The following is a 26,658-nucleotide window of genomic DNA, read 5'->3' on the forward strand; positions in this document are numbered from 1 at the left end:
GACGACAGACTAAGGAACTCAGGATGACAGACCATGCAACTCAGGACAACAGACCATGAAAGTCAGGACAACAGACCATGAAAGTCAGGACGATAGACCGAGGAATTCCAGACAACAGACCATGAAACTCAGGATGACAGACCATGAAAGTCAGGACAAAAGACCATGAAACTGAGGACAATTGGCCATGAAAGTCAGGACAACAGACCATGAAAGTCAGGACAACAGACAATGACAGTCAGGACAAAAGACCAAGAAACTCAGGATAACTGGCTATGAAAGTCAGGACAACAGACCATGAAACGGAGGACAACTGGCCATGAAACTCAGGACAACTGGCCATGAAACTCAGGACAACTGACCATGAAAGTCAGGACAACAGACCATGAAAGTCAGGACAACAGACCATGAAAGTCAGGACAACTGGCCATGAAACTCAGGACAGCAGACCATGAAAGTCAGGACGACAGACCAAGGAATTCCGGACAATAGACCATGAAAGTCAGGTTGACACACAATGAAATTCAGGACGACAGACCATGAAATTCAGGACGACAGACCATGAAAGTCAGGACGACAGACTAAGGAACTCAGTAGAACAGATCATGAATCTCAGGACAACAGACCATGAAAGTCAGGATAAAAGACCATGAAAGTCAGGACAACAGAACATGAAACTCAGGACAACAGACCATGAAAGTCAGGACGACAGACCATGAAAGTCAGGACGACAGACCGAGGAATTCCGGACAACAGACCATGAAAGTCAGGACGACAGACCATGAAATTCAGGATGACAGACCATGAAATCCAAGACGACAGACCATGAAAGTCAGGACGACAGGCCGAGGAATTCCGGACAACAGACCATGAAAGTCAGGACGACAGACCATGAAATTCAGGACGACAGACCATGAAATCCAAGACGACAGACCATGAAAGTCAGGACGAGAGGCTAAGGAACTCAGGACAACAGACCATGAAACTCAGGACAACAGACCATGAAAGTCAGGACAACAGACTAAGGAACTCAGGACAACAGACCAAGAAAGTCAGGACACCTGACCATGAAAGTCAGGACAAAAGACCATGAAAGTCAGGACAACAGACTAAGGAACTCAGGACAACAGACCATGCAACTCAGGACAACAGACCATGAAAGTCAGGACGACAGACCATGAAAGTCAGAACGACAGACCATGAAAGGATGACAGACCATGAAAGTCAGGACAACAGACTGAGGAATTCCGGACAACAGACGATGAAAGTCAGGACAACAGACCATGAAAGTCAGGATAAAAGACCATGAAAGTCAGGACAACAGAACATGAAACTCAGGACAACAGACCATGAAAGTCAGGACAACAGAACATGAAACTGAGGACAACTGGCCATGAAAGTCAGGACAACAGACCATGAAAGTCAGGACAACAGACCATGAAAGTCAGGACAAAGACCATGAAGCTCAGGACAACTGGCCATGAAAGTCAGGACAACAGACCATGAAAGTCAGGACAACAGACCATGAAACGGAGGACAACTGGCCATGAAACTCAGGACAACTGACCGTGAAAGTCAGGACAACAGACCATGAAAGTCAGGACGACAGACCAAGGAATTCCGGACAATAGACCATGAAAGTCAGGATGACAGACCATGAAAGTCAAGATGACAGACTAAGGAACTCAGGACAACAGACCATGAAAGTCAGGACAACAGACCATGAAAGTCAGGACAAAAGACCACATAACCAGTCAGGACAACTGGTTATGAAAGTCAGGACAACAGACCATGAAAGTCAAGATAACAGACCATGAAAGTCAGGACAACAGACCATGAAAGTCAGGACAACAGACCATGAAAGTCAGGACAACAGACCATGAAAGTCAGGACGACAGACCAAGGAATTCCGGACAATAGACCATGAAAGTCAGGACGACAGACCATGAAATTCAGGACAACAGACCATGAAAGTCAGGACGACAGACTAAGGAACTCAGGACTACAGATCATGCATCTCAGGACAACAGACCATGAAAGTCAGGATGACAGACCATGAAAGTCAGGACGACAGACCAAGAAATTCCGGACAACAGACTTTGAAAGTCAGGACGACAGACCATGAAAGTCAAGACGACAGACCGAGGAATTCCAGACAACAGACCATGAAAGTCAGGACAACAGACCATGAAAGTCAGGATGACAGACCAAGGAATTCCAGAAAACAGACCATGAAACACAGGACAACAGACCATGAAGCTCAGGATAGACCAAGCAACATGGGACCACCGTTTCTGAGCAATCATACGCTTTGATCGTGCCCTCTGTGATGTCAAAAATTCAAAAACGAGTGGCTTGGCTGTTCTAGCGGTAATGATGCAGCTTTCAACACAAGTGGTGTCAGCATAGGTTTTAATTAGTTTATATGGCGTATCATTCCTGTGTCGTGTCGCTAGCAAACAGGCTAAGGTCTTCCTAATGAAAAAAGGTGCCTTGTGGATGATTTGGCAGCTGAATGAAGTGGGTTCCCCTCCCTTTGCCTATCGTCACCCACCTTGGATGTAATGTAACACATGACAAAGGAGGCAACTGTCTTCATAAAACATAAAAAGTGTTCCACATCAGTGCCTACCTTCTGCATCTTTAAAAGACACTGCTTTGGAAAACGCTTTATTATAATATTCAGGTCCGTCAACCTCCTTAGAGTTGAATTGTTTTAAAGGGGCAAACTGCAGTTAAAGCAACATCAACATCAATTTTGGTAAACAGCTGAGGGATGGGGCTGGAGAAATGTAACCACTCTCAAACTCATTGACGGAGCTATGGTTGACCATGCATCAGGAGGACTGACCATGCATCAGACCAAAATTATCTACAGTGTTTGTTTACAATTACATTTTTTATAAACAGTGGAGTAAAACAAGCTTATATTTTTGGGTCTGATGGAGTAACACAGTTGAGTTAAGCTCATGAGGCAGTTATAAGTTTTAATCTTCAAGAATCAATGGCTTTACAGTATACATCATTACATTAAAAGTCCAAAAATGAATGTACCAATGCCAAATTGCCCCTTTAAAGAAGCACGATCTGCAGAGGGAGAAGAGAAGCACGGTCTGCAGAGGGAGAAGAGAAGCACGGTCTGCAGAGGGAGAAGGGAAGCACGGTCTGCAGAGGGAGAAGGGAAGCACGGTCTGCAGAGGGAGAAGGGAAGCACGGTCTGCAGAGGGAGAAGGGAAGCACGGTCTGCAGAGGGAGAAGGGAAGCACGGTCTGCAGAGGGAGAAGTGGGAAATCTAGAGTTAACACCTGGTTTTCCAGGGCAACTCATAACTCTTGTGCTATCCAGGCCCTGCCGCCTACAGGAAATAGAGAGGATTCAGTGATGCCCGCTCTGCCTCTCCTTACCGCTGCACTTCTGACCAGAGAATGCAGGCAACGCAGCTTTGGAGGAAACTTCCTGTGTGATGATGTATGCGTTGCAGTTTCTTCTTATCTAAGTATCCACAAAGGGGAAGAACATTATGTGCTGAGAATCCCCTCAGAATGCTTCATGTTGGATGTACAATTATATACCATTTGACCTCTTTGCATTGGGCATCCTTCAAACATAATTTATTTCAAATGACCTATATGAGTGTTGATGACTTCAGGGTTCATGAAATGATACGGCTTAGGTCGAGTTAGAGATGGATGGGTAACAATAATATATAGTAATATAATAATAATATAAGCCATTTAAGAGTCGCTTCTATCCTAAGTGACTTACAGTAGAGCATCCATACATTATTTTTGTATTGGTGGCCCCAGCAGGAACCAAACCCACAACTATGACATTGCAACTCCATGCTCTACCAACTGAGCGATACAGGACCACCTTGATGCTGTGTGAGTAAGAACCTGCACAATCTATTAGGGATATTTCAGCTTCTTTGGAACAGTGAAATGCAATTACAAACTGGGTGGTTCGAGCTCTTAATACTGATTGGCTGACAACCGTGGTATATCAGACCATATATCACGGGTATGACAAAAATGTATTTTTACTGCTCTAATTATGTTGGCAGCCAGTTTATAATAGCAATAAGGCACCTTGGGGGTGTGATATATGGCCAATATACTCCGTGTTGCGCCGTGCTTATGAACAGCCCTTAGCCGTGATATATTGACCATATACCACACCCCCCCTGTGCCTTATTGCTTAATTATAACACTGGCAAGCTTGTGACCAGTAAATCTGGTCACAAACACAATGTAGACACAGGGTATGGAAGTCATGGCTAAATAATTCAGAATGGTGCTCTTCTGGAATCTTCAATATTTTTCGTCTAGAACAGGCAGCGAATGAGCTAAGAGGCAAAGCAGTGAAATAGTAAACAACTTTTGGCAGGTCATTCAGAAACAAAGTGGCATTTCCAAGGATGTTTACTGACATTTATTGGAAACAGTCGAGGGCCAAAATGTGATTAGCATCATGAGGGAATAACATGCTTCTTCCGGGCTTTGTATTATGCAACTGTCTTCCATTACAGTGATGAGTTCTCTGCTCTGTTCATTATGAAGTTAAAATGTAATTTGCTGCAGCTTTCTTGAAGGACAGAGTCATCAAGACGATGCTACTGTTTGTATACAGTGTAGCTGACTGGACTGGCTACGTGTCACTAAACAAGCCGCTTTATTACTTGTAATTATGTTTAAAAACATCCTCCCATGACATTCCCTTCCTCTACTACAACAGATTACATTTCATACAGTACCTTACTTTACTTTCACCCTAAATCTTGCTCATTCATTTACCATCTCACTCCAAATTGTGTCAAAATGGCCTTTGAAGGACTTTGTCCCACCAGAATCCCAGTGCCAACAAAGAGAAGGCATCAATAATAAATATCTGTTAAGAGAAAAGTTCTGATGCCAAACCAAAATGCAGGCTTTTGGGCTGTACAAATCAGTGGTCCTGTGTTGGTGTTTTATTTATAAAAACTATCAATAATTCACAACAGCGGCCTTATTTGTTTTACCCATATACTGTATGTTGTGTTTCAGATAAATATTCAAGAATATAACATTGTGTCCATTGACAAACAGTGCTGAAATGTCTTATCCGTCCTCAAAACATAATTCCCCTCTCATATGGCTAATAAAGACTACTTAAAGTGAGTACACGGGGAAATATATGTTGTTTGTGCTTATAAACATAACTAAATGAATTGCCAAAATATAATCAAATGCAAAAAAAAAAAAAATGGGGCGAAGCATAAAAGATAAAAAGGAACTCACGTAAGGTACGCTCTCCAGAGTGTCGGTGTTGACAATTATTGGAGCGGGACTCGCCTGAAAAAGAGAGAGAGTGGGGAAGAGGATAAGAAACAGCAAGAGATGCCTAAACCCACTAGTGTCCTACTTTCTATAAATGGATCCAGGGGACAGCCCCTGGATCATGTGGTGACTTCACCCTGTATCATGAGGAATTCAAGAGCCGTCTTACAAATGCTAAACCGTCCCAGAATACAGTGCCTTCAGAAACTATTCATACCCCTTGACTTTTTCCACATTTTGTTGTGTCACAGCCTGAATTCAAAATGGATTAAATCATTTTTTTCTCCCCCATCTACACACAATACCCCATAATGTCAAAGTGAAAACATGTTTTTAGAAATATTTGCTAATTTATTGAAACTAACTAATTTACGTAAGTATTCACACCCCTGAGTCGATACTTTGTAGAAGCAGCTTTGGCAGCGATTACAGCTGTGAGTCTTTCTGGGTAAGTTTATAAGAGCTGAAATGTGCAATAAAATATGCTATAAAAAAGAGTTGAGGTGCTATAGAAGAATGTTGTTTGGGCCATTTTTAAAGGAAGCGGGTAAGAATTCAGTCAAACCCTTAAGATGTTCCCAGCTAGCACAGAGGATCTGGGCCGATTCCGGCTGAGAATCCAGGCACTCGGCTGAGAGTCAGACTCGGCCGACGTCATGTGGCCAGAGTCTGGGCTGCCTTCGGCAGTATTACTTATGGCTAGGATGCGGGGATTGAGCTCGGGCCGATTCCGGTGTGAGTTATCTGGCCCAAATGTATTGCTTGGGGCTCAGTCCGATTGTGGCTACTCTCTATCAGATGATTACACGGGCTGCTTTATATAATTAACATTTTATTATTTATTTATTTTCCATATTTTCTCATTGTTTCTGTGATCCAAAAATGTAATTAACATTTAAATTAAATTATTTAAGAGTCCTGTTTAAGTAGTATTTTGGTATTTTGATACTTACTCACGTTGGTAACAATGATTCGGGAGACAGGCGCAGGAATGCGTAATAGGGCTTTTTATTATACCTCAAATCACGGCATGCCGTGTAAGGGCACGGGGATGAAGACCAAACAAATACGTAACAAAAACACAGGGTAGAAACCAAAACAAAAGAGCGAGGAGTACCTCGAATAAATAATACACACGCACAATGATTAACACACGGAAGAGACCTGTAATCATTTGCGCAATCCACAAGGGCACGAAAGCCCAAAACACACAGCACAGGTACTCACACACACCAACGGACATTGTAACAAAAATGGACAGCCCAATGGAAACCAAAGGGCACACTTATACAAGTACTAATCAGTGGGAATAGGGGACAGGTGTGCGTAATGAATGTTCTGGAGGGATCCATGACATAAGCATTCAAAACTTTGTGGATGGGGCCTCCCGAGTGGCGCAGCAGTCTAAGACACTGCATCGTAGTGTCTCACACTGCGTTGCTACAGATGCTGGTTCGATACCCGTGCCGGCCGCGACCGGGAGACAGATGAGGCAACGGGTTAGGGGAGGGTTTGGCCCGGCCGGGATGTCCTTGTCCCATCGCACTGTAGCGACTCCTGTGGCAGGCCAGGCGCATGCACACTGACATGGTTGCCGGGTTAAGCATGCATTGTGTCAAGAAGCAGTGCGGATTGGCAGGGTTGTGTTTCGGGAAGGACGCAAGGTTCTCGACCTTTACCTCTCCCGAGGCTGTATGGGAGTTGCAGTGATGAGACAAGACAATTGGACATGAAGAAAAGGGGGTTAAAATAAAAAAGAATAATAAAAAATAAAATATATATATATATATATATAAATAAATCTGTGGATGGGTATAATTTGAATGTATAACAGTAGTATTTAAAATGACAAAATCGGGTAATACATTTATTTACATTTTCATCGGGCCGCTTCTGGGGGGATTCTGGTAAGATTCCGGCAAAGTAGGCTGTATTCCGGTAGACGGAAACGGTCTGATGTACTTGACAGTCATTCATTTTGATTCCGGGCCGAGTCCGACACCCGATTCCAGGCTGATTCAATCAGTTCCGGCCCCCCGGAAGAGGGCCGCTTCTGTGCCGATTTCTCATTGCTAGCTGGGTTTCCATCAACTGAAGCTCCACGATGTTTCAGAAAGGCAAATTGTTTGGATCAGGTAGACAGATCAGGGTGCGTGTGTGTGTGCGTGTGTGTGTGTGTGTGTGTGTGTGTGCGTGCGTGCGTGCGTGCGTGCGTGCGTGCGTGCGTGCGTGCGTGCGTGTGTGTGTGTGTGTGTGTGTGTGTGTGTGTGAGAGTGTGTCACATTTTAACATTCACAGGTGGTGGCAAAGAAATTTGCTAACATTTCTAAAAACTGTTTTGCTTTGTCATTATGGGGTATTGTGTGTAGATTGATGAGGAAAATTTTTATTTAATCCATTTTAGAATAAGGCTGTAAACGTAACAAAATGTGGTAAAGGTGAAGGGGTCTGAATACTTTCCAAATGCAATGTACTTCTCTGCCCCACAGTGACTTTGCCAGCAGCAGCTGCTGCGCGGGCACATAGGATGTGCGAACATTGCTTGGATTGTTTTGCCATCTATTTGCTATGAGGGGGAACTGCCCCAATGAAATTGCAGGATTTCATAACATAAATTGTCACAGCACAAGGTAAAGAGACCGTCCTGGGCTCAAATGTGTGTCCGTTCAGTCAGATTTTCTAGGTCTGCTCTAGTCTCCATCCCAGTGAGTCTCTCAGCGCCAGACGGCTTTCTTCCACACGTGAGACTAGATCTGCTCTATCAGGTACAGATGGCGCTAAAGAAAAAAGCTAATTGTAATTAACTTGTAAATAAATAATCAGAACAGTCATGACTTTTACTATTTTCTACATTGTAGAATAATAGTGAAGAAATCAAGACTATAAAATAACACATATGGAATCGTGTATTAAACAAAAAAGTGTTAAACAATATTTGAGTTTCTTCAAAGTAGCCACCCTTTGTCTTGATGACAGCTTCATGAGGTTAATACCTGGAATTAATTTCAATTAACAGGTGTGCCTTGTTAAAGTTATTTTGTGGAATTTCTTTCTTTCTTAGTGGGTTTGAGCCAATCAGTTGTGTTGTGAAAAGGTAGGGTTGGTACACAGAAGATAGCCCTATTTGGTAAAAGACCAAGTCCATATTATGGCAAGAACAGGTCAAATAAGCAACAAAAAAATGACAGTCGCAAAAACCATCCAGCGCTATGATGAAACTGGCTCTCATGAGGACTGCCACAGGAAAGGAAGACCCAGAGTGACCTCTGCTGCAGAGGATGAGTTCATTAGAGTTACCAGCCTCAGAAATTGCTAATTGTTATTATTATTATAATTTGTATTATATCATTTTTTTAGGGGGTAGAGCAGCTTTAATATTGCCGATAGATTGTAGCTTCCATCAATGTAATTGTCTGCATTACTTCCAATCCCCCATATATTTTTTAGCAAATATTTATATATACACACATATACATACATACACATATAAATACATACATATACAAATATATACATATAAATACATACATACAAATACATACACATACATATATAAACAAATATATAAATATATTTCCTTTACTACCCTCCAACCCTACCACCCCTCCCCCAATTGGAGCAAACTAGCGAACAACAACGTTTAGGCCTGTATTTACAGCTAATACATATATATACATTTCATGGACACAGTCTATTTTACAATAGTTCTATTTTGTTTGTTTTTACTCCTGTCCTTCCTCTACCCTCAACCTCTCCCATCTATTTCTGATGTCCATCCGGTTTGATATTTATTTGCCATATCTTTCAAACTGTGCTCTTTCAAAAAAGTTCTGAACCTATATACGTTTTACGGGCACAGTATGTTTTACATTAGTTATCTTGTTGTTATTAATGGAACCTTCAGCTCCATTCAACCCCTCCAATCTATCTCTTAACACAATCCATATTGGATTTCTATTTGCCATATATTTTTAACTGTGCTGTGATGTTTCACAAAAGTTCAGAACCTTTCTATTCTCATTGTTTCTACAGGTTGTAAATGTAAAATCATTTTTGTTGCTAAAAGTATTATTATATTATTGATCGATTGACTATGACTTTCAGATCACCCAGTAGTGCTATCGGCAGGGTTAACTGCAGATAAATATTGCAATTCTTCAGCCATTCTTGGACCTGTGACCAAAAACAAGCTACGTATGGACTGTACCAAAACAAATTATTTAATGATTCTGCCTCTTCGCAGCAAAATCTGCAGAGCTGTGAAGGTTGTACCCCCAAATAAATAACATTGTATTGGTTGCAAGAATTTTTTATAATATTTTAAATTGAAAGATTTTGCGTATCAGTTCATAAACCATGTGCCATGGAATCGGTCCGTCAAAAATCTCTTCCCAACTATTTTGCAATCAATATGGCACGGCTGTCAATTTTTTGGTCCTTAAATAAAAGTGGTATACATTTTTCAATTTTCTTTAACCAATTATGGTCTTTAATGCAGGGCCGAGAGACAAGTTCCTTACTTTTTCCCCCTTCCACTTTCCAATTCCATTTTTGCGGTAATGCTGCAATTAGTTGGTTGTAATTTTAGGTAGAGCAGACATTTCCATATGTTTTTATTAGCTGCATATACAGTTGAAGTCAGAAGTTTACATACACTTAGGTTGGAGTCATTAAAACTAGTTTTTCAACCACTCCACAAGTTTCTTGTTGTTGGCAAGTCGGTTAGGACATCTACTTTGTGCATGACACAAGTAATTTTTCCAACAATTGTTTACAGAAAGATTATTTCACTTATAATTCACTGTATCACAATTCCAGTGGGTCAGAAGTTCCCAACTTCACTAAGTTGACTGTGCCTTTAAAACAGCTTGGAAAATTCCAGAACATTATGTCATGGCTTTAGAAGCTTCTGATAGGCTAATTGACATCATTTGAGTCAATTGGAGGTGTACCTGTGGATGTATTTCAAGGCCTACCTTTAAACGCAGTGCCTCTTTGCTTGACATTATGGGGAAATCAAAAGAAATCAGCCAAGATCTCATAAAAAAAATTGTAGACCTCCACAAGTCTGGTTCATCCTTGGGAGCAATTTCCAAATGCCTGAAGGTACCACGTTCATCTGTATATATTTTGATTTGATTAACACTTTTTTGGTTACTACATAACTCCATATGTGTAGATTTTTAGATTTTTTTCTGTCAAATTAACCAGTTATCTACCTTTGATAAGCAGCTAGCTAGCTATAGCTAGCTGGTAGATTGCTAGCTAGTTAGCTCCCATGCCAATTTCAAGTCTTTCTAAACTAATATTTGATTGATTTTAGTTATTAGGATCCCCATTTGCCGACGCCAATGGTGACAGCTAGTCTTACCGGGGGCCGACATATAACGAAAAAATACATTACAGACAAAAGAGTACAATTTACCTACATTTAAAAACATTAACATGTAGTTTGTGTGCATATATCAGTTACACATACATGTCAGTACATACACATAACTAGTAGGTCACATGGGGGAGAGGCGTTGTGCCGTGAGGTGTTGCTCTATTTGTTTTTTTGAAACCAGGTTTGCTATATATCTGCTATATAGTTATTTCAGAATTAAAGTTAATTGGCTAGCGAATCATGCTTTGTGACGTTAGGTTAGACATCCCCAGTTAGATCATGTGTTTCACTTATTGCATCTGCATGCTTGTTTCGTTCTCTCTGGTGCACTTGTTCGTTCATGAGCTGGCTGCTCATTCTAAATAGTATAATCTAATCTGTTCAAAACACTGGCAGCATGTAAAGCAGTGGTCATTCGGTTTTTGACATGCAAATGTGAAATAGGTGTATTTAACACCTGTCTCATTAGTCTGAATCAATAGCAGCCAGTGAACAATAATTAGTTTAATGTCAACCAGTGTTTCCAACCATGTATTTCTGCCTAATGCATTGAATCACAAAATTGTTCTAAAAGATACTTTAAGTTCTTAAGGCATGTAATTTTTAGTTTTTTAATGGTCTATTCTGTATCTTCAATCATATTAAACATGTTTAAAAAAATGTTTAGTAGTATTTTTCATCAGTTGTTTTACAGTGCTTTTGGAAAGTATTGAGGCCTCTTGACTTTTTCCACATTTAGTTACATTACAGCCTTATTTTTAAATGGATTAATTTTTTTTTTTTAAACTCAGCAATCTACACACAATACCCCATAATGACAAAGCGAAAACAGGTTTTTGAAATTTTTGCAAATTTACAAACATTTTAAAACAGAAATATCTTATTTACAGTACTGTGCAAAAGTTTTAGTCAGGTGAGAAAAAATGCTATAAAGTAAGAATGCTTTCAAAAATAGACATGTTAATAGATTATATTTATCAATTAACTAAATGCAAAGTGAGTGAACAGAAGAAAAATCTAAATCAAATCCATACTTGGTGTGACCACCCTTTGACTTCAAAACAGGATCAATTCTTGTAGGTACACTTGCACAAAGTCAGGGATTTTGTAGGCATATAGTCAGGTGTATGATTAAACAATTATACCAAACAGGTGCTAATTATCATCAATTCAATATGTAGGTTTAAATACAATAATTAACAGAAACATCTGTGTAGGAGGAATACAACTGGGTGAGGAACAGCCAAACTCAGCCAACAAGGTGAGGTTGTTGAAGACAGTTTACTGTCAAAAGTCATACACCATGGCAAGACTGAGCACAGCAACAAGACACAAGGTAGTTATCCTGATATGGATAGGGGGCAGTATTTTCACGGCCGGATGAAAAAACGTACCCGATTTAAACTTACTACTCTTGCCCAGAAACGAGAATATGCATATTATTAGTAGATTTGGATAGAAAACACTCTGAAGTTACTAAAACTGTTTGAATGGTGTCTGTGAGTATAACATAACTCATATGGCAGGCAAAAACCTGAGAAAAAGTCAACCAGGAAGTGGAGGATCTGAGAATTGTAGTTCTTCTTTCTAGTCCCTTTCAAAACTACAGTATCTGTGGTGTTACGTTGCACTTTCGAAGGCTTCCAATGGCTGTCTAAAGCCTTCAGAAAGTGGTTTGAGCCTTCTCCTGTCTCTGGGCAGAGTATAGTAGCTCAGTTTCTCAGTGGTCTGCCTGGCAACAAAGGGATTGGATATGCGCGGTCCCGCGAGCTCGCTGTTTTTTCTTTTTCTCCTTGAATGAATACGCTATTGTCCAGTTGGAATATTATCACAATTTTACGTTAAAAATTGATTTTAAACAGCGTTTGACATGCTTCTAAGTACGGTAATGGAACATTTTGACTTTTTGTGTCTCGAATTGCGCTAGCCTTTGGATAGTGACCTGAACGCACGAACAAAACGGAGGTATTTGGACATAACTATGGATTATTTCGAACAAAAACAACATTTCTTGTGGAAGTAGCAGTCCTGGGAGTGCATTCTGACGAAGATCAGCAAAGGTAAGAGCATATTTCTAATACTAATTCTGAGTTTAGGTTGCTCCGAACTTGGCAGGTGTCAAATTAGCTAGCCGTGATGGCGAGCTATGTCTCAGAATATTGAAAAATGTGCTTTCTCCGTAAAGCTATTTTAAAATCTGACACAGCGGTTGCATAAAGGAGTTCTGTATCTATAATTCTTAAAATAATTGTTATGTATTTTGTCAACGTTTATGATGAGTATTTTTGTAAATTCACTGGAAGTTTTTGGTGGAATACATTTTCTGAACATCACGCGCCAATGTAAAATGCTGTTTTTGGATATAAATATGAACTTGATTGAACAAAACATACATGTATTGTGTAACATAATGTCCTAGGAGTGTCATCTGATGAAGATCGTCAAAGGTTAGAGCTTCATTTAGCTGTGTTTTGGGTTTTTGTGACATATATGCTTGCTTGGAAAATGGCTGTGTGGTTATTTTGGTCTATGTACTCTCCTAACATAATCTAATGTTTTGCTTTCGCTGTAAAGCCTTTTTGAAATCGGACAATGTGGTTGGATTAAGGAGAAGTGTATCTTTAAAATGGTGTAAAATAGTCGTATGTTTGAGAAAATTGAATAGTGGTTGAATTGGAGATCATATTTATGTAGGGGGTTTTTCTATTTGTGTTTGTGGGTTGTTCTGTCATGGCTGTTCAAAGGATCGGACCAACGCGCAGCATGGTTGTAGTTCCACATATTTATTTATTCCGTGAAACGTTTGCAATACACCAAAATACTTGTAACAACAAAACAACAAACCGTGACGCAGAGAAAATAACACTACTCAAAAATTAACAACCCACAAACACAAATGGAAAAACCCCCTATATAAATATTATCTCCAATTAGAGACAACGAGAACCGGATGCCTCTAATTGGAGATAATCCCAACAACCCCAACATAGAAATAGAAACCTAGAAAAACAACATAGAAACAGATAACAAGAAAACCACCCAAAAACACCCCTTGTCACGCCCTGACCTACTCTACTATAGAGAATGACATCTTACAAGGGTCAGGTCGTGACAGTCATTCTGCTTTGTTGACAACTCCAACCACCCTGCGCCCCAGGTATTCAGCCAATCATCAGCCTCCACTGGTGTGCGTGCATGTGTACAAATAGAAAGTGAGAGAGGAAGATTGGGAAATTGAGTGCATTTGAATGCACAGTACTCAGGGAAATCAATTAGGAGTTGCAATTCAGGATTATGATTGTTATTCAAAGGCAGTGTATATTTAACTGGATGAAAATGAATGGTGGCGGACTGCGCTACGCTAACCCAATGTTAACTTGTGTGCCTTTCCAGGAATACCACTCCAAAAAACGATCTTGAAGTATTTTGTTCATTACTTCACTGTTAATACAATCCCTAAGTCAGCAGTCACGTTTTCGAGATGGATAGCACTTTCAGTTCAGAGCAAAAACCTATGATGATGCAAAACGCACCATCATTAAGAGTTTTTGTTTTGTTTCTTTGTAAACTTGACTGCTGAGGCATTTATTATTTATATAACCACCATGTCATAATGTACACTGGAGATTGGACATCGTAATGTCACACACGCGCACACACACACACACACGATAACATACGCACTATACACACATGTACACATGGATTTTGTGTCGTAGATAATGTGGTAGTAGAGTAGGGGCCTGAGGGAACACACTTAATGTGTTGTGAAATATGTTTTGAATAATTGTAATGTTTTTACAATTGTATAACTGCCTTAATTTTGCTGGACCCCAGGAAGAGTAGCTGCTGCCTTGGCAAATGGGGATCCATATCAAATACAATTACACACACACACAGCTGTGTATGTGCTCTAGTTCAGCACTCAGCATGTGTACCAGTATAAGTCCTGAATAGATGCAGTACATACAGACACTGTACTATTGTTCGACTCCATTTCCAAACCATTTGTCTTCCTCTCTTGACACTGGCACACACTGACATCCTATGTTTCCTTGCATCCTATCTCCTCACCTACTTCTCAACCGTATTGGAGGAGACAATCCAAGGTCCCACCCCTTGGGCCTTCTGCTCCAATGCGTTTTGAGAAGGACGAAAGGAGAGCTGATGCGAGGAATCTAGGAAAGGCGAATTGAGAAAGAGCCTGAACCTCTACCAAATGTGACTGAGCGGGATTCACTGAAGGGAGCCTGGTCTGATCTACTTCTGGGGTTAATTAGGTGTTAATAACTATAATACACCGAGCTTGTTAATTACAAATATCACTCTGCGTCCCAAATGGCACCCTATTCCCTTTATAGTGCAGTAATTTTGAACAGGTTGCATTGGGCTCTGGTCAAAAGTAGTGTACTACATAGGGAATAGTGTGCAATTTGTGCTGCATTAGAACCCTTTTAGCCATGAGAACTCCACCTCAATTGCAAAACATTGTATAAAACATGCAATAACTAAACCACTCTGTCCGTGGATTACCGCCGAATATTTGGAGATTATTTTTGTATTATTATTATTCAACTACATGGACTTACCTGTTACTACCATTGGTTTGCTCATGCAGAAGAAAATGTCTGCGTCCCAAATAGCACCCATAGGGTTCTGTTCAAAAGTAGTGCACTATAAAGGGCAGGGGTCGGCCAGCAATAGATTTTTGTAAAAGAAAATCTATATTAAAAAAAATTAGGGTGAGATTTTTGTTTTGAGTCAAATCAGGAATCTGTTCCCAAGTATTCTCACAAATGAAAAAAAGAGACGTGATCGTGTCTCAATGTAATGAAGGTATGAAATGATTGTTATCTCTTTTTGGGTTTATTCATTATTATAATTATGTTACAGTCCCCCCATCATCCGTTCTGACAAAAATCGGAGTCAGTGCAATCGCGCATTAGAAGACTCATTCAGAGTACTACTTTCAACATTTCACATACTATAAAACATTTTTTGGCATAGGCACGGCCAATGACAGAGAGAGGTTCTCCCAAATCAATGTAGTCCCTCCTGGATAGGGGTAAGGCCATCAGAAGGCAAGGTGAAGTAAGTACCATTTTGCTTACACCTATCTAATCCCTTTAGATCTACAGGAGTGCCTGGAGAGGAGTATCTAGGGCAGGGGTACTCAACCCTACGAGGTCCGGAGCCTGCCGGTTTTCTGTTCTACCTGATAATTAATTGCACATACCTGGTGTCCCAGGTCTAAATGAGTCTCTGATTATTGGGGAACAATGAAAAAACGCAGTGGAACTGGCTTCGAGGTCCAGAGTTGAGTTTGAGGAGTCTAGAGGTTGATTTGGGATTCAGTGGTAGAGAGAGGAGTATGAGAATAGAGTGGAGGACAGTAAATGAGGAGCGCAATATAGCAAATGAGAGATGAAGAGTGATACAGAGAACAAGAAACATGCTACATACACATTCTTTCTACAATCCCCATCTTTTCTCTACCCCTGTCTGTTACCCAGCACTGATTGTCTGCATCCCAAATAGCACCCTATTTCCTATATAGTTGACTACCTTTGACGAGAGCCCTATGTGCCCTATAGGCCCTGGTCAAAATAAGTGCACTAAATCGGAAATAGGGTACAATTTGGGATGCAACCATTCTCTGTTCAGCTCCATATATCCATCAGCTCCAAATGCCCACTAATTCACCTGAGCCTCTGCCAACACAATCCCAGAAGTCTTATCTCAGAGACCTAGGATGCTTCCATTCAGAATCTTTAAAACACTTTGATAAGTCAAGGAACTCTGGCGACAAGATTTTCAGTAATGGAGACACACTCCTGCACGCACACCCACAGGAGCCGTGCAAACACACTACTTCACACTGTGTATCTCAGATACAGCTATCCAGTTAACATCACCAAGCTAATGGACTGGGAGGAGAGCGCCTCAGATACGCCACTTTCCATCTCACAGGGAAAGCATTGCTCCAGTCACATATCAGGCAAGAGTGCATCTTCTGAACAGCACTTCCTCAAATCACATATCTTTTTAGATGTCTACTGGCTATGTGCCCACAGCTTGTGTCAATCTCTGAGATAAATCTTACAGAACAACCCATTTTAGCAGCACAGTGAAACCAACTAATGACCAATGCAAGTCTGAATGAGAACACAAGGCATACATCCATGTTTAATTGCTGTGGAAACGTTTGTTAGCGGGATTTAAGAATCTATTTTAGGCTTTGCCTGTTGGGGCATATTAGCATAGCTTCTCAATATTGTACAGCTGCAAACTCCAGCTCTACCGGACTCACGAGTGGCGCAGCAGTCTAAGGCACTGCATCTCAGTGCTTGAGGCGTCACTACAGACACCCTGGTTCAAGTCCAGGCTGTATCACAACCGGCTGTGGTTGGGAGTCCCATATGGCGGTGCACAATTGGCCCAGCGTCGTCTGGGTTTGGCAGATGTAGGCCTTCATTGTAAATAAGAATATGTTCTTAACTGACTTACCTAGTTAAATAAAGGTTACATTTAAAAAAAATACTGCTCCCAGCCTTGATCCAAGAACCCTGGAGTTTACACAGGTCAGGTTTTATCCAAATTCAGCACCTTGACTCTAGCCCGTGAGTGGCTTCGCTGTGGCTACCACTCATTCCCTCTCATACAGAGCCAGGGGGAAACACAGACACACACGCACACATAAACCTAACCCTTGCACCTATCTTGCTAGATAGCAAAATCCCCTCTCAATCTTGTTGTCCTAATGGTCCCCTCTGATCCGGACTATAGTACATCGTTGGTTACCTGGTAGTGATCGCGCCAGCTCTGACTCTGTGGACAGCTGCATTCGGACAGCAGGTCACAGCTGCTCCCTTTGGCGCGGACCACAGAGGGCCCAGGGCTCCTCCAGGAGCTTTCTGAGCGGGTAGCCATAAGCCGGCCCCTCTGCCGGGGAAGGGTAGCACCCCCGGGGACTGAGCCATAGTGGTATCCCTGGGGCGGGTGGTGCTGCCATCCACAAGAGCACGGCACCTCACCACATCCCCCTCTATCCATCTCCACACAGCAGTTCTGCTGTTTGTTCAGGTAGGCAGCAGTCATCCTGCCCAGCGCAATCCCTCCCTCACTACCTCTCTTTAGGTTTCTCGTCTTCCGTGCTCTGTAAATAAGAGGTGATGCTTGAGTCCTCTTTGACCATAAATTAACGAAAGGCACTGTTTAGTTGGCAGTATGTCACTGCTCTGAGAGAGTGTGTGAGTGAGCGAGTGAGACGCTGCTGTTAGAGTGAGTGGCAACAGCAGCATCAGCTGAGAGAGAGAGAGAAGCAGAGATGAAACAGAGAGAGAGAGAGAGAAAAGCTGAATTAGGGAGAGAGGGGGGAGAGAAGTAGAGATGAAACAGAGGGAGAGAGAGAGAAACTCAATTAGAGAGAGAGCGCGAGAGAAGCAGAGATGAGCAAAGAGAGAAGGTACTGGCTCTTCTGCGTTGCTGGCCGTGTGCTGGCTGGTAGCTCTTTGTCAGTAGATGACTCAACCTGCAGCACAACTTGATTGCATCCATGAATCCAGGCAAAAGCAATCCATGCTCCGAACAGGTAGGAATTTAAGAGCAGAGCCTGCACTACAAATTGGTTCAGGTGGAGACAGCCTCTCTGTATTCAATTAAACATGCTGCCTTCTTTCCCGGCACTTGAGTTTCTACCTTGGTTTTACAACATTCCCACCTCTAAACCGCTGTACTAAGAAACACATGATCTGAATCAAGTCTTTTGGACATTTGTATCTGTTACTTATACACTATGCAAGTGACACGGCAAGTAGCCTTGTCGTTCTGGAATTTTGTAGGCTTTTTGAATGGTCTTCAATGGGCAAAAACGTAGCGCAATGGTCTTCAGCGCAAATCTTAATGAAAGGCATTGGCAGAAGTAAATTAATCTACAAACAGGAATATCATTTGTATTATTTGACCGCATATTCATGAATTGAATGATATAATCGTCAAGCCCATTCAAAAGACCAGGGACATTAACACAGAGGCATGATGCAGGAACCAGTCACACTGCACAGTGTATAGGAAGGATGTTTGGAAGCTATAGTCCTGCATTGAGATAAATAAAAATGCTATCTCATACATAAAATCCTAATACAATAAATATGACAATTCATTGTGGACACTGAAACACATGTAAGCACACGGCATGTAGCCTATCAATAAATGACAAACCACAATACACACTCCACAGCTGATAGAATAACACATGAATTAGATGGTCAAATGAATGGTGCAATGGCAAGTATAAGGTCACTGGCGCTCCCTAATTCGATGAATAGTCTATTTTTAAATTCTAGTGTCAGATTTAATTACAAGCAAAGGGCTTTAGATGGAGTAATTGATGCTAAACCGCTCAGGATAAACTATCCAGCTGCTTTTCAATCAGATTCCACACTGACATATACTACTGCCCAAATGTTGATAATAAGTCTATAAAAAAAATTGCTAATAATGAAAATAAAGAACCCCTACCAGAAATTTCACACAAGATGAACACATTCTGTTTGCAGTGGTAACATGTTCCATGGCATGTGAAATGAGTTGATAACCTGTTTTAAATGTATTTAGGAACTAAAAGGCACACCAGGCTAGCTTTTCAGGTGTTTGTGAAAGCAAATACGGGGTGGAATGTATTATTTCTATTCATATTACAATTCAATTTGTGTTACAATGAAATGTGTTGTGCAATTATTGTACACTGAACAAAAATATAAACGCAACATGTATAGTGTTTGTCCCATGTTTCATAAGCTGAAATAAAAGATCCCAGAAATGTTCCATATGCACAAAAAGCTTATTTCTCTCACATTTTGTGCACAAATTTGTTTACATCCCTATTAGTGAGCATTTCTCCTTTGCCAAGATAATCCATCCACCTGACAGTTGTGTCATTCCAAGAAGCTGATTAAACAGTATGATCATTACACAGCTGCACCTTGTGCTGGGGACAATAAAAGGCCACTCTAAAATGTGCAGTTTTGTCACACAACACAATGCCACAGATGTCTCAAGTTTTGAGGGAGCGTGCATATGGCATGCTGACTGCAGGAATGTCTCTACCATAAGCCACCTCCAATGTCATTTTAGAGAATTTAGTAGTACATCCTATGAGAAGGAGATGTGTCGCGCTGCATGAGGCAAATGATGGTCACACCAGATACTGACTGGTTTTCTAATCTACCTTTGTTTTAAGGTATCTGTGACCAATAGATGCATATCTGTGAAAGTCAGATTGTCACGTGTTTTCTTACATGTGAAGCTGCAAATATGATTTTCACATGATGATTTTTACATGTGAATTTACAATTCCACATGTGAATGTGAGAATTTTCACGTGAATATTTTTCACGTGAAACTGGATATCTGATTTTCACATTTGAATGTTTTTAACATGTGAAACAGCTAATTTCACATGTGAAACTGTGAAAACATGTTATTCTCATCTCATGTGAAAAGGTTGTGTGAACATGTGAACTCCACATTTAATGCATATGGTTTCACGTGTGGAATTTAATATCAACATGTGAGATCAGCTATTTAATGCATGAATTAAATGTGTTATTTAATGTGAAACTGCCAATTTGATATGTTTTTATTTTTTAGGGCAGGGATCCCAAAAGTTACCATGGATATGTTAAATCACAAGTCTAAAGGAAGAATATTGGATGGACAACGTTTTCCTAAGGAAGAGACTGTGAGAATGAGATGTCACAGGTACCTTGAGCATTATTAGTTACTGGACCTGAAGTGAGCAAACGTCTCTGGTCTCCAAGAGTGTTTAAGGTACGTGTGACATCTCATTCACACAGTCCACCAAGGAAGCTACAAGAAATATCCTATTATTTCAAAGACAAGAGGCAGACTTGTAAAAAAGTGAGAAATAACTATTTTCTTTGGCTCTGTGTGATAATAATGGGCGACACTTTATGGGAAATGGATACGGGCTTAGCACTCCACAGGGTCTGAACCATAGCTACTTGGTGTGTGTGTTTACGTTTGTGTGTGCGTTTGTGTGTATTGGGCCATTTTCTCTGAGGCAAGTGACAGCAGCGTCTGATGGAGAATACCTCACCAGGGATGGCAGGGTGACAAAGTACAACACTCCAGGAAGCAGCTGTGTGAGGCGTATCCATGGCAACAGTGGGCGATATAAAAATGTGTGTGATCCCAACGAGAGTTGAAGAGGCAGGGGGTTTTGATTGCCTTGGTACAACGCACAATAACCACCTTAATCAGACCCAGTGTCATTGGTGACTAGCTTCATGCAAGTAGCCTTTGAGGGGAGGGTGAAGTTTCCCCTAGGTACAGATCTAGGATCAGCATCCCCTCCCCCAATCCTAACCATAAGTATTAGTTGGGGGAAATGTAAAATTCACCCAAGATCAATGTCTACGGGCAACTTCACCCTACTCCAACTTTGAGAGATAAGCACTATAATGGATTAGGATGCACCTAGACACTGATCTTGGGTCAGTTCTCCCCTGCCCCCACCCATGGTAAAGTTATTAATCAAGGAGGAAAACTGATCATAGATCTGTCCTCAAGGGAAATGTCTACTCGGAGCCTACAGAAGACTAGATAACCACACAGGACAGAAATACTTGTACATGACATGGGATACTCTGAACCCTGGTGACATTGAGAGGTATCAGATATTCTGTTTCTATATTAACAGGATATTATAGATATATGTATAACAATGGCATTGAAAGTTGGGCTCAGAATATGATTATATGGCGATCAATGTGGCCAAGATTAGGTTTTGTCAATGACATAAACTGCAGAGTACCCTTGATGGTATAACACTTCTGTGGACCACCATAATGAATGCATGTATAGTGCCTTCCCACTACAAGTACTATGCAATACATTACACATGTACTCAAGATGGACGCGCACACACACGCCACACACACACACACACACACACACACACACACACACACACACACACACACACACACACACACACACACACACACACACGCGCATGCATTTACGTCATTTAGCACATGCATATTGAAGCCACACACACACACACACACATGCATTTATGTCATTTAGCACATGCATATTGAAGCCACACACACACACACACACACATGCATATTGAAGCCACACACACACACACACACACACACACACACATGCATATTGAAGCCACACACACACACACACACACACACACACACACACATATGCATATTGAAGCCACACACACACACACACACACACACACACACACACACACACACACACACACACACACACACACACACACACACACACACACACACACACACACACACACACACTTTCACACTCTCCACATAAGCTGCTGCTAGTCTCTTTATTATCTATCCTGATTGCCTAGTCACTTTTACCCCTACCTACATGTACATATTACCTCAAATACCTTGTACCGCTGCCCATTGACCTAGTACCGGTATTCCTTTTATATAGTCTCGTTATTATTATTTTATTGTGTTACTATTTCCTTATATTCTTTTGTGTGGAAATGTTCTTGCTTTTTAACTGTGCATTGTTGGGAAAAGATTTGTAAGTAAGCAAGTTTACACCTGTTGTAGTCGGCGCATGTGACAAACACGCACGCACACACATACACACACACTCACATTTTTGTAGACTAACGTTAATCTGCTCTGTTTACACTATTAATCCTTTGCACTCTGCATCTATGGCAGCTCCACTTCATCAGATATCAAGAGTGTGTCCCAATAATCTCTACTTTCTCCTTCCCTACTTCCCACAAATCTAAAAGCATTGGAGTGGTGGAGGCATGGGCTGGTGGAAGTTTTCACCATATCTTATACCAGTTTCCTTTCAAATCAGTGAAGGGAAGTTAACAAGTGCACACTTTTGGGTAGGAAGTAGAAATAATTGGGACATAGCTTCAGTGTGCTGTGCTGTAGCATCAAGCAGATAGATAGTCATCATTACGTCACATGTTGTTACCTATAGGATTCTGTGTGCTAAGTACACGTTTGTGTATGTTTTTCTTTGTATGGAATGTGTATTGATTACTTGTTTGTACATTTCTTTCCTAGATTGCCAATGGTCTAATATAATCTATTGTTCTATAGATGTGGAAATAAAACTGAATGGACACATAATGGACCTTATCCAAAATACAGCCATTATGATTCTGAATCCAGGCTTGAAGGGTAGGAAGAGAAAGTGCTCCAGAAAAAAAGTGCTGACATTTTCCTAATGTTTAACTTTTAACTCCGTTATGAAATTGATATCATATAATACTTTTTTCTTATCCCGGAAAGTCCCGGGAAAGTCAAGAAAACTTGTCTCATGGCAATGCCAAGGGTGAAAAAGTCAGCTTCCATAGCTGAGAAGCTTCTTTGGTTGCGGTTAACCATTTGAGATGGAGAGTTACATAATTCCTGCAGACATTGGTGTCAGTCTCTGCCAGCTCAATGTTTGTGGGGGCTTAATTACATTGTGAAAGGCCTCCCACTCTGAGGCTGACAGGAGTGTAAATGGATATTGACTGTGTCTGACAGCATCAGTGCTGGGGGAATTACCTGTGGGGTTGACAGAAATTCCGCGAGTCTCATAACCGGGCCATAGCTCACCAATGCCCCCTGCAGGCCTTGTGGGAAGATTGCTCCACTGAGTCACTGTTGGCAAGCTAACTAGTTCTGTGACGAGCGACTAATCACTAATGGTTAAGGTTAGAATTGTGGTTAGGGAAGCTCCTAGATCTGTACCTAGGGGAAACTTCATCCCGGAGCAATTGACTAAGCTACTGCATAGTGAGGTTCCTGTCTAGACTCCTAAAGTGCTTCAAAACGTAGGTCTGTCAGACCTTTCTCTGTTTCATTAACGGCACAATCTCTAATTTCAACAGCCTGACTCTGCCACTTTGTTTCAGAAGGATGAAGGACGGGGCTGGGGAAATGTAACTATTTATTCACAGATAGAGCTATGGATGCAATGATTGACAGTCTATGAGATCGGCATGATTGTTTTGAAGCCCTAACGTTATTTGTCAAAGACTCAAATTACAAAAAAACTAAACATCGGACTAATAAAGCCAGAATTTGAGGGTTGTCACAAGACTGTTCACAAAATTACTGCTGTGCATTTGACTTGCACAGCAGTGAGTACCGAATAGGAGTTGACATTATTAACGGAATTCCATTTAGAATAAAGATTAAATAAGGAAATAACAAAACAAGAAAAATCTATAAAGGTCTTCCACACAGCTTTCACCTGTCAGATCCTTCTTAAAGGTACACTTAACCAGCATGGCTACCACAGCATTCTGCAGCGATGCGCCATCCCATCTGGTTTGCGCTTACTGAGACTATCATTTGTTTTTCAACAGGACAATGACCCAACACACCTCCAGGCTGTGTAAGGGCTATTTGACCAAGAAGGAGAGTGATGGAGTGCTGCATCAGATGACCTGGCCTCCACAATCACCTGACCTTAACCCAATTGAGATGGGTTGGGATGAGTTGGACCGCAGAGTGAAGGAAAAGCAGCCAACAAGTGCTCAGCTTAGGTGGGAACTCCTTCAAGACTGTTGGAAAAGTATTCTTCATGAAGTTGGTACAGAGAATGCCAAGAGTGTGCAAAGCTGTCGTCAACGCAAAGAGTGGCTAATTTTGTAACACTCTTTTGGTTACTACATGATTCCATATGTGTTATTTCATAGTTTTGATGTCAATAATGTAGAAAATAGTAAAAATACTGAAAAACCCTTGAATGAGTAGGTATGTCAAAACTTTTGACTGGTACTGTACCCATTCGTCTTGGACAGTGTCCTCCTGTTGAATATCTACCAACAAATGTTCCCCCCTTGGGTATTATAGTAAGTGTTTCCTTATACCATGAAGTAAAAGACAATTAGGGGCAGAGCACTAGTTCCATGTTCTTCAATGCCACTCCTCTCACAAACCGTTTGACCCCCTCAACAGTCACCCAGGTTAAAACCTGATAGTCAATTACTGCGGCCATTCCACTATGTTGAACAGTGCTTGGCCACTCGAACCGCAGTCACAAGGAAGCAGAGCCTTGTCCTCAAGCCTCTGGCACAAAGGGAGCATACTAAGAGAAAGACATGGTGACTATATCTAAACAACTATACGTCTTGATTATGTTCTGCATTATCTTCAAAGAGATAATGTTATGTAAATAATGTTCACAATAGATGCACAGAAAGAAACCGATGTGGAGCCTATGGTAGTATAATATCAGAGAAAATAGCAGTCTGACAGATCAAGCATGTCTTGATAGACCAAGTGCCGCCGTTTTTTAAGGGGAGCGTTGAGGGGGAGAAACACGTGTACTTCCTTAGATGTCCACATGGTGGCACTGGTAGCTCAGTTTTTATGTTTTGTAGACAAGTGATCCCATTGTCTACGCGACGAGGCTGCTGAGGGGAGCACGGCTCATAATAATGGCTGGAACGGAGGAAACGGAACCATTTGTTTGAAGTTTTTGATACCGTTCCCCTAATTCTGCTCCAACCATTACCACAAGCCGTCCTCCCCAATTAAGGTGTCACCAACCTCCTGTGCAATGTTTACCCCAGTTTAGATCCATCGTAAAGTGCTGTGAAATGAATAGTCAAACTCTCTATATGAGACTATGACAATATGAGATCACAAAGTACATGACACTTCCTATAGATCTGAGCGAAAGACACATGGAAATGTATAGACTATAGGGACTACACTTGACTGCTGGGGATGACAGAAGGACTGAACCACAGCATTAAATCTTACTGAGATATCTGAATAGCTTGACCATAGTGTACATGTGATTTGTGTAAACAGAGTGGAAATTTCATCCCAACCTGGGCACGAACAACCCTCTGCACACCAATACAACACAACTCAGGAAGTACTGTGAAAACTTCTGCGTTTCTTGGGTCCGTGGCGACAGAACTTCTAGGTCTCCGAGCTTGCGACATCACAATGGCAGCTACTACTAGTTCACTCACAGCTGACTAGCTATTGATTCCACGCATGCATTCACATACACACAACTTCAAACGCACACTTTCCCTAACAGGATACACAGAGGGCAGTAGAGCATAACCAGTCTTTGAACGTTACACATCCAAACACACACACGTTCCTACGCACGTACACACACACACGTTCCTACGCACATGCACACACGCACACACACACACACACACACACACACACATACACACATACACACACACACACACACACACACACACACACACACACACACACACACACACACACACACACACACACACACACACACACACACACACACACACACACACACACACACACACACACACACACACACACACACACACACACACACACACAGACACACACACACACACACACACACACAGCACCACTTAGCCAATTTAGTGCAGCAAGAGGAGCCATTCCAGCTCTCTGGTTTAGATTTTAAAGACCTGTCAGGGGGACATCAGAAGCCCTCTGATGAAGTGACCTGACCTTGGCCCTGCAGAAATGGAGGGACAGTGAATTCGGAATTAGAGAGAGGCTGGATCTGACCTTCTAACCCGGGTCTAAGTAATTCCATTATGATGAAGCAGACGGACTTCTATTGTAAAGGGTATACCTAAAGAGCTGCATGCCAAATGAAAAGCTGATGATTTAATGGCAAATGGCAAAGGTGAGGCGCTGAGCTATTCTAAAGTATTCTATGGAGATGCGGTGGCGGCTGATCAGAGATTTACCAGCGGGAGATTCAGAGCAGGATGCCGGGTCAGACCCCATGGTGTTATTGTTTTTCCATTTTGGTTAAACCTTTTTTTAAAGATCTAATGTAGATTACCAGCTCGGTGCGTATATTCCTGATGCAAAGATACAGTATGGTCATAACATATTAGCAATATATCACCCAAAT

At 41.4% G+C, this 26,658-nt stretch overlaps 1 protein-coding gene across 14 annotated transcripts in view; it reads right to left on the bottom strand.

Annotated features, from left to right (window-relative positions):
* LOC106603804 (disks large homolog 2) overlaps positions 1-26,658 on the bottom strand; it is a 319,358-nt gene that overhangs the window by 85,276 nt on the left and 207,424 nt on the right. For all 14 annotated transcript variants that reach the window (XM_082974733.1, XM_082974735.1, XM_082974732.1 and 11 more), the window contains one exon: positions 5,277-5,330. In XM_082974733.1, coding sequence (XP_082830859.1) covers positions 5,277-5,330 — 54 coding nt within the window. The remainder of the gene's footprint in view (positions 1-5,276; positions 5,331-26,658) is intronic.

This window comes from Salmo salar, chromosome 04, assembly GCF_965601325.2.
Source record: "Salmo salar chromosome 04, fSalSal1, whole genome shotgun sequence".
NCBI classification, from domain to species: Eukaryota; Metazoa; Chordata; class Actinopteri; order Salmoniformes; family Salmonidae; genus Salmo; species Salmo salar.